Source organism: Sander lucioperca, chromosome 16, assembly GCF_008315115.2.
Source record: "Sander lucioperca isolate FBNREF2018 chromosome 16, SLUC_FBN_1.2, whole genome shotgun sequence".
In the NCBI taxonomy this organism is placed as follows: Eukaryota; Metazoa; Chordata; class Actinopteri; order Perciformes; family Percidae; genus Sander; species Sander lucioperca.
The window spans coordinates 24,434,321-24,443,774 of NC_050188.1; the positions used below are offsets into that span (position 1 = coordinate 24,434,321).

General features: G+C 43.3%; 1 protein-coding gene and 1 long non-coding RNA gene across 2 annotated transcripts in view; both read right to left on the reverse strand.

Annotated features, from left to right (window-relative positions):
* LOC118493393 (gastrula zinc finger protein XlCGF8.2DB-like) lies at positions 1 to 1,571 on the reverse strand. Its single transcript, XM_035993040.1, has 2 exons — positions 672 to 1,571; positions 1 to 23 (listed from the first exon to the last, which is right to left on the reverse strand). Exons 1-2 carry the CDS (start codon positions 1,408 to 1,410, stop codon positions 1 to 3), a joined length of 762 nt encoding a protein of 253 aa, XP_035848933.1. The 5' UTR covers positions 1,411 to 1,571.
* Positions 1,572 to 1,885: 314 nt separating this feature from the next.
* Positions 1,886 to 9,454, reverse strand: part of LOC118493361 — a 10,200-nt gene continuing 2,631 nt past the window's right edge. The window contains exons 2-3 of the long non-coding RNA XR_004895326.1: positions 5,478 to 5,585; positions 1,886 to 1,934 (exon numbers count right to left, since the gene is read on the reverse strand). This is a non-coding gene — a long non-coding RNA (uncharacterized LOC118493361). The remainder of the gene's footprint in view (positions 1,935 to 5,477; positions 5,586 to 9,454) is intronic.

The following is a 9,454-nucleotide window of genomic DNA, read 5'->3' on the forward strand; positions in this document are numbered from 1 at the left end:
TCAAAATTTCCAGAAGGCCAATTCTGAGAAAAGACCAACCCTGAAGTATAATCACAGACAGCCATGAAAACATTTAAATTGCAGAGTTAGAGAGTTAAAAACAGATGAAAAGATGGAGAACCAGACAGACAATATGTACAGTGTCAACAGAGAGACACACGGACAATCGAACAGACAGTGACAACAAAGAACATACTGTAGAGAATGACAGTAACAGCATACAAACGGCATAAACAGGCAGTATGTGTAAATTTGTTATAAACGTGCGTTCTTTAAAAAGTAGTAAGCATTGTTTGCCAGTTAAAAATCTGTTACATAAGGTACTGCCTATATTATTTCACCATCTGTACACAAATGTAATTAGTGAATGCACGTGTCTGTGGGTGGGGCTGCATGGGCGTGGTAATGTGGGCTGGTGTGGCTACAGTGCCAGGGCTGAATTTTTGTCCCAGTCCACCCCTGGAGACTAGAGCCAAAAAAGGAGGAGCCACCAAGTTGACGTCAACTCGGTGTTAGTTGAGATTCTTATTCAACTATGACAAGGTAAAATCGGTTTTGCATTCTATCACCCCTTTAAAGGCACAAACGTTATTCCATGTCATCAGTCTCAGGTTCAGAAGAGTCTCCAGTCTGGTCTTCAGTCTCTGGTTGTAAAAGTGGATGTGAGTTCCTGGCTGGTTCTGGTCCTCCACAGTCCTCTCCATCAGCTTCTGTTTCCATCTGACCAACACATTTATGTGTTTTGACATGAGAACGCCAGGCAAATCTTTTGTTACAAACACTGCAGCTGAATCTTTTCTCTCCTGTGTGGACTACCATGTGTGACCGTAAATGTCCTCTCTGTGTAAAAGATTTCTTACAAACTGTGCAGCTAAAAGGTTTCTCTCCTGTGTGGACTATGGCCATGTGTGACCGTAAACCTCCTCTCCGTGTAAAAGATTTCTTACAAACTGTGCAGCTAAAAGGCTTCTCTCCTGTGTGAGATTTTATGTGTGACCGTAAATCTCCACTCTGTGTAAAAGATTTCTTACAGACTGAGCAGCTGAATGGTTTTTCTCCTGTGTGAGTTCTCATATGGTTCTTCAGGGTTCCACTATGAGTGAAAGATTTACCACACTCAGAGCAGCTAAAAGGCTTCTCTCCTGTATGAGTTCTCATGTGTATCCGTAAACTTCCACTCTGTGTAAAAGATTTCTCACAGACTGAGCAGCTGAAAGGTTTTTCTCCTGTGTGGATTATCATGTGTAACCGTAAATTTCTAGACATTAAAAACGTTTTCTTACAAACTAAACAGCTGAAAGGTTTTTCCCCTGTGTGAGTCATCATGTGTTTCTTCAGGGTTCCACTATCAGAGAAAGCTTTACCACACTCAGAGCAGCTGAAAGGTTTTTCTCCTGTGTGGATTCTCATGTGTCTCTTCAGGTGTGGCTTGGTGCTAAATCGGTTCCCACACTGAGAGCAGCTGAATGTTTTCTTACATCTTGAATCAGGTTTCAGAGAGTTTAAAGCTGACTGAGGTTCTCTGGTCTCCTTCCAATCAGCACTGTCATCAGTCTCAGGATCAGAAGAGTCTCCAGTCTGGTCTTCAGTCTCTGGTTGTAAAAGTGGATGTGAGTTCCTGGCTGGTTCTGGTCCTCCACAGTCCTCTCCATCAGCTTCTGTTTCCATGTGTTGAGTTTGTCTGTGATGAAGCTGTGAGGACTGAGCTTTCTCTTCATCATCTTCACTCTTCACAGGGACAGGAGTGAATGGGAACTTGGTGATATCAGCCTCCTCCAGCCCTTGAAGCTGCTCTCCCTCCTGACTGCTCCACAGTTCCTCCTGTTCCTCTTTAATGTGTGGGGGGGGCTCTGGCTCCTGCTGGTCCACACTGGAGCTACACTCCTGCTGCTCAGGGGGAACCTCTTCTTTAACCACCAACAGCTGCTCAACATCTGCAGGAAACACATACAGAGAAATGTTGTGGAACTGTATCTAATCACCTGGATTGTGATTGTTATAAAGAAATACTGGTTGTTCAGACAGTTACTTAGGTTACATCTACACTGCTAGTCTTCCTTTTCAGCCTTGGAAATAATGCAACTGCACTGTTGAGTACAAAGTGGCGCAGTCGGTAATTAAACTATATAGTGTGACTATATAGTGTTAATTTCGTCAGACGAGACAAGACTAAATATGTTCGTCAACGACCTTTTTTTCCATGACTAAGACGAGACGATGACGAGACTGCACCATTGTCCAATTTCAGCCTTGGAAAACTGTTGGAAAGGCTGTTGACTGACATATTAGGGCCCTCCTGTGGTGAAATAATGCAACTGCGCTGTTGAGTACAAAGTGTTGGGGGGGGGTTAGTGCAAGGAAGTACGGAAGGGAGGGGGAGGGGACGGGATGAGGAGGAGGAAGGGGCGAGCTAGCCTCTGTTTTGTTTAAAAATACTTTGAACGTCAACAAGAAGTAACGTCACCCAACATTGCTTAGAGCACCTTTAAATGAGCTGTAACAGCAAACGAGACAAACAGTGAAAAGAACGCTATTTTTAGGTAGTTTTTATTAGTGCCGTTGCTCTGGTTCTATATTTTTACCACGTAGTCAGAGAATGATTTATGGCAGGTAGACGGTGCAACAGTAACACATTCTGAAGGGTCACAGATTTTTTTTGTAACACTGGAAAAGCCTGTGTTAGCGTATCCAGACAGGTGAAAGATTTATTTATTTATTGTTATAGGCTAGGCGTAGTTGTATTTTAATGTTATTTTAGAAGTTATCTGCTGTAGTTATTAGGGGTGTAAGAAAAAAATCGATACACTTGAATATCGCGATACTTTATTTAGCAATACTGTATTGATTTTCAAAAACCCAATATCGACTTTATTTTTTTAGTTTACGTGCAAAAATATTCATGTAAGACAGTGGTTCACGTTTATGCTGTGTGTAAACCCCCTACTGCTAGATGGCTATGCTGAAACGCACCACTAGTGTCCTCGCCTAACAGGGCCTAGCAGTGCCTAACAGGGCCTGACTTTTTGCTAGAAGCTAACAACGTAGCTATGGCTGAACTTTGGCCTACTTTAGCATATAAACATTAGCTCACTAAGAACCTGGGAACCACAATCCCAAACTGGCAGTTTGATTTTCTGTGTCCTGAATTGTTTGCCTAAAGTAAACTTCTTTAGATTGTTTTCTACATCATGTCTTTTTTTAAATTTTAGTTTTTCTAAAATTATACTTAAAAAGAAAATCCCAATATATCGCCTTACGCACAGTATCGAAATATATTGCAATATATTGAATCGAGAACCATGTATCGTGATACGTATCGTATCACCAGATTCTTGCCGATACACAGCCCTAGTAGTTATGGCTGATACTGGGGCAGGACCATCACAGAAAAGGAAATTAAATGAAGAACTAAAACATAAAAGGGAAAGTGACGACAGGCAAAAAACGCAACTTAACTTCGGTGGGGCTTTCAACAGATGGAGACAATTACGGGATTATATCTGATTCCAAACCCACCCAGAATAGGCCCTCAGGTAAGTAGGTTAAGTTACCGTAAGCAGCACTTGAAATGCAACGATGTATCTGTAACGTATTCTCTTATTGTAAATGAATGATTTTCTGTCTGAGAAAAACATTCATCGCGACTATATGACCTCTGGGTAACGCTAACTCAGTACTACAGTGGGCAATAAAGCACCGTAAAGAAAAGACCTTTACGACAGCAGATGTGGTAAAAACACTACCACTTGTGTCCAAAGTGGCCGCTAGAATCAACACAAACTGAAAGTTACATATAACCACATTAAGAGGCATAACAAGAGACTTGTCAGAATACAGAGTGTGAAGTGGACTTTACTGCATTCAAATGGTTCAAGTTGTGTGTGTCTCTGATGAACTGTGAGTAAAACCAATCATTTTTGTCTGATCTGGACATTATTTGAGTCGTTCACTGTGTTTTGGTGAGACTTTTGTTGATGCAGAGCTAATCTAATCACCATGTGGCTTCCTAATGCTAATGCTAGTTTAGTTGTACCTTTATATTTCTAGTAAGACTGTTGTATTTGGACAATGTTGACATTCTCCTATGTAAATGACATAGATGTCTGTTTTTATTGCAACTTAATGGACCAATCAGTGCTATTTCTTTCCCCAAGCAGTACATCCCTACATGTAACCATCACCTATACAGTCCTAAGTGAATACCTATTCAATAATTGGTCCTTCAAGCCGGAAGTCTCTGTGCGTCTGTGTGCATCTAACCCATTAACTCTTCAGTAACTGGGTTATGCCTCCATGTATACACCTTAAGCGGGCTATGATCGTAAGGGGATCGTCATAAGCGTCTGCGCATGCTCCAACTGCCTGGCTGGCGGGAACACTGTGCGTTGCTACGCTGAGATAAGAATGTCGAAATGAAACATTAAGTTGTTACATTTTACTAATTGAAAGGCCGATCGGTGTAATGTTGATATAGGTCAACCGGAAGAAAAAGCTCTGTGCGTTGGCAGAGCGCCAACTACTGAACCGGAGGTAGAGTTACTCCGTCATTCTCCCCATTCTTACCCGCTCAAGTATACGGGGGGAATTGGCAGAACCCGGTTATTCACTAACAGGGGTAAGACCATACCCCTGTTACTACTGTGCATGTAAACGCACTGTGTGTGTGTGTGTGTGTGTGTGTGTAAGAAGTATCTGTGTTAACAGTTGTATGACAGTATATTTTAACAGAATTGTCCATAGAACATGTTTCACAGTTGTATTTCTGTTTATTTGCATTATGGCACCAAGCGTCATATGTCAAAAAAGCCTTTAAAGCGGGGGAATGAGAGGGGGAAACACCAGAGCAGGGGGAATGAGAGGGGGAAATGCCAGAGCAGGGGGAATGAGAGGGGGAAACACCAGAGCAGGGGGAATGAGAGGGATGAGAGGGGGTAACACCAGAGCAGGGGGAATGAGAGGGGGAAACACAAGAGCAGGAGGGATGAGAGGGGGAAACACCAGAGCAGGGGGAATGAGAGGGGGAAACGCCAGAGCAGGGGGAATGAGAGGGGGAAACGCCAGAGCAGGGGGAATGAGAGGGGGAAACACCAGAACAGGGGGAATGAGAGGGGGAAATGCCAGAGCAAGAAAAATGAGAGGGGGAAACACCAGAGCAGGGGGAATGAGAGGGGGAAACGCCAGAGCAGGGGGAATGAGAGGGGGAAACACCAGAGCAGGGGGAATGAGAGGGGGAAACACCAGAGCAGGGGGAATGAGAGGGGAAAATGCTAGAGCAGGGGGAATGAGAGGGGGAAACACCAGAGCAGGGGGAATGAGAGGGGAAAATGCCAGAGCAGGGGGAAACACCAGAGCAGGGGGAATGAGAGGGGGAACACCAGAGCAGGGGGAATGAGAGGGGGCAGTGTAAATGTAGCCTCATACTTTTAAAATAAAATAAACCAGCTTCTCTTGAACTTCCGTGTTAACGTTGTTCCTACCTTTCTCTTCATCATCTCTACTCTTCACGGGGACAGGGGTGAATGGGAACAGTTCCTCCTCTTCCTCTTTAATGTGTGGGGGGGGCTCCGGCTCGTCTTCTTTAATCGCTGCAGGAAACAGAAGAGACAGAAAACAATCAGAGAAGCTGCATGTAGAGGAAGATTTAAATCAGTGTCAAACATTCAGTCATCATGATTAAGTTCTGATACCGCCTAGATAATATCTCTGATACCGCCTAGATAATATCTCTGATACCGCCTAGATAATATCTCTGATACTGCCTAGATAATATCTCCCTGTTTAGTCAGTACTGTTAGCTATTTTATATGTTTAGTCAGTACTTTTAGATAACTATATCAAATGGTTAGACAGTACTATTAGCAACTGTGACTTGAAGCCAAATCTCCTCCCACATTCAGAGCAGCTGAATGTTTTCTTACGTCTTGAATCATGTTTCAGAGAGTTTAAAGCTGACTGAGGTTCTCTGGTCTCCTTCCAATCAGCACTGTCATCAGTCTCAGGTTCAGAGGGGGCTCCAGTCTGGTCTTCAGTCTCTGGTTGTAAAAGTGGATGTAGATGTGAGTTCCTGGCTGGTTCTGGTCCTCCACAGTCCTCTCCATCAGCTTCTGTTTCCATCTGACCAACACATTTATGTCTTTTGACATCAGAACGCCAGGCAAATCTTTTGTTACAAACACTGCAGCTGAATCTTTTCTCTCCTGTGTGGACTACGGCCATGTGTGACTGTAAACTTCCTCTCTGTGTAAAAGATTTCTTACAGACTGAGCAGCTGAAAGGTTTTTCTCCAGAATGAGTCATCATGTGGTTCTTCAAGTTTCCACGTTCAGAGAAAGCTTTACCACACTGAGAGCAGCTAAAAGGTTTCTCTCCTGTGTGGATTCTCACGTGTTTCTGTAAATCTCCACTCTGTGTAAAAGATTTGTTACAAGCTGAGCAGCTAAAAGGCTTCTCTCCTGTGTGCGTTATCATGTGTCTATTCAGACTTCCCTTGGAGCCAAATCTCCTCCCACACTCAGAGCAGCTGAATGTTTTCTTACATCTTGAATCATGTTTCAGAGAGTTTAAAGCTGACTGAGGTTCTCTGGTCTCCTTCCAATCAGCACTGTCTCCAGTCTGGTCTTCAGTCTCTGGTTGTAAAAGTGGATGTGAGTTCCTGGCTGGTTCTGGTCCTCCACAGTCCTCTCCATCAGCTTCTGTTTCCATGTGTTGAGGTTGTCTCTGATGAAGCTGTGAGGACTGAGCTTCCTCTTCATCATCTTCACTCTTCACAGGGACAGGAGTGAATGGGAACTTGGTGATATCAGCCTCCTCCAGCCCTTGAAGCTGCTCTCCCTCCTGACTGCTCCACAGTTCCTCCTGTTCCTCTTTAATGTGTGGGGGGGGCTCTGGCTCCTGCTGGTCCACACTGGAGCTACACTCCTGCTGCTCAGGGGGAACCTCTTCTTTAACCACCAACAGCTGCTGAACATCTGCAGGAAACACAAATTGAGGAAAACTGGGACGTCAGACAAAACCAAGACAACTGCACCATCCAACAACTTGCCTCCGTTTAGGAACAATCACAACCACTGACACTTTCATAACTCACAGTGTAACTGACAGTGGTGAGAACAAGATTTAACAGGAAGGTCTGGAAGTCTTACTGTTAAAAGCATGTGCGTTTCAGTTTGTGGGGTGACCTTATGGAATGGACTGAACAATGACATCAAACAGAGCCATAATATCATTCAGTTCAACAATAGATTATAGAAGACTTGACCAATACATAAAGAATAAACTGAAACAGGATTGGAATTTGTAATTTAAAAAGGTATTGTTGTATATTATTGTAAGACCAAAAGATTGTATGCTGTATTTGCATATCTATTTACTTTGTAATAATATGATTTTGTGAAATAAGGGGCAGGACCAAATAAGCTATTTGCTTCCGCCTGCTCCTTCTTAAACTAATCCCTTTTATATTTTTTATTTTGTTTTTTGTTGTTGTTAGATTCTGATTGTTTGTGTTTTATTTTATGTTTTTACATTTTTTTTTGTCTTGCAACATTGTTGATTGTTCGAGATAAATAAATGAAATGAAATGAAATTAAATCCTTATAGCCAAACTTTATGTTCTTCGGTCCCTGATTTGGAGGTCAGAGGTCAGATGGAATGATAGTCAGAAGGGCTAGTAATTCACCCCCTCCCAGGTGCTGTCAGCTGGTCAGGGCTGTTAATTATACGCCCCTACCCTGTTATGGGATTATTTTTGTGTCTTTAATTCCAAGCAAAACTTCTCAAATATCAAACAAACATCACTAACTCAAGCAAAAAAATTGTCACCTCAATCTCAATCTAGAGATTAACATGGTTTTATTTCAGTTAGCCTAATAGCTAGTTTGATTTGCATTGAGAGATGATTTTATGGAAATTACCCCATGCCAATCTCTAGGTATGGTGAAGGGTATGTGATGATGTGGGGTATGGTGAAGGGTATGTGATGATGTGGGGTATGGTGAAGGGTATGTGATGATGTGGGGTATGGTGAAGGGTATGTGATGATGTGGGGGTATGGTGAAGGGTATGTGATGATGTGGGGGTATGGTGAAGGGTATGTGATGATGTGGGGTATGGTGAAGGGTATGTGATGATGTGGGGTATGGTGAAGGGTATGTGATGATGTGGGGTATGGTGAAGGGTATGTGATGATGTGGGGGTATGGTGAAGGGTATGTGATGATGTGGGGGTATGGTGAAGGGTATGTGATGATGTGGGGTATGGTGAAGGGTATGTGATGATGTGGGGGTATGGTGAAGGGTATGTGATGATGTGGGGGTATGGTGAAGGGTATGTGATGATGTGGGGGTATGGTGAAGGGTATGTGATGATGTGGGGGTATGGTGAAGGGTATGTGATGATGTGGGGTATGGTGAAGGGTATGTGATGATGTGGGGGTATGGTGAAGGGTATGTGATGATGTGGGGGTATGGTGAAGGGTATGTGATGATGTGGGGGTATGGTGAAGGGTATGTGATGATGTGGGGGTATGGTGAAGGGTATGTGATGATGTGGGGACCAAGGGAACTTTATCAGGATGCATAGTATCCTGGATCCATTAAAATAACTGGCCTTTCAAAATAAAAGTCTGCCTGCCTCTATGGGAATTTAACATAGGGGTGTACTGACTTATGCCCCCTGTATTTTAAGGAAGAACATTCATTTATTTACGATTAGAGATGTACTGATTACAACTTTCTAGGCCGATCCCGATTTTCTTTGAGTTAGACCAGCCGATAGCGATTTTAGCCGATTCTGATTTCATGTTTTCTAACCACTTTACAGCACACACAACTATTTATTTTCTATCTTTTCTTTAATAGAACATGTTTTGAACAGATAATGGATCACTATAAAATAGAACTATATAAATTACTCCTGGTGTGGGACATTCACACACATCTAAAGAGCAATGTTAGAACCATTTCCTTCTTTTCACATCAATATCAACTAAAGAAATGTGATTTAGGTTTTTGGTGTCGTCCCTCCACGCCCTACTTTCTCCTTGCAGGTGTTGCATATTGCAAACGCTGAAGAATTCCCAAACAGCTGACATGTTGCAGGTTAATTCACAAGGTTCCTACATGTGCGAGAATAGCGTGGACACGCGCTTCACACCGCGAGCGGGTACGCCCGACACACGGCGGAAAAGTTGAGAGAAAGGAGAAAGAGAGCGTGCTGTGGCGTCCGTGCTGTGGCGTCCGTGCTGTGGCGTCCGTGTGTGCGTGCGTCCTTGAGAACTGTAACTGGTATAACTTATGTTGTCAGTTAATTGTAGCCTTGACCAGCATGAAATCAGCATATGTCAGACTGACCTGCCGGTCGCCGGTCATGACCGAGCACCTGAAAACCGGCCGATTGCGGTCACCGGCCGCTCTATCGGTGCATCTTTATTTACGATACATTATTCATTTACAAA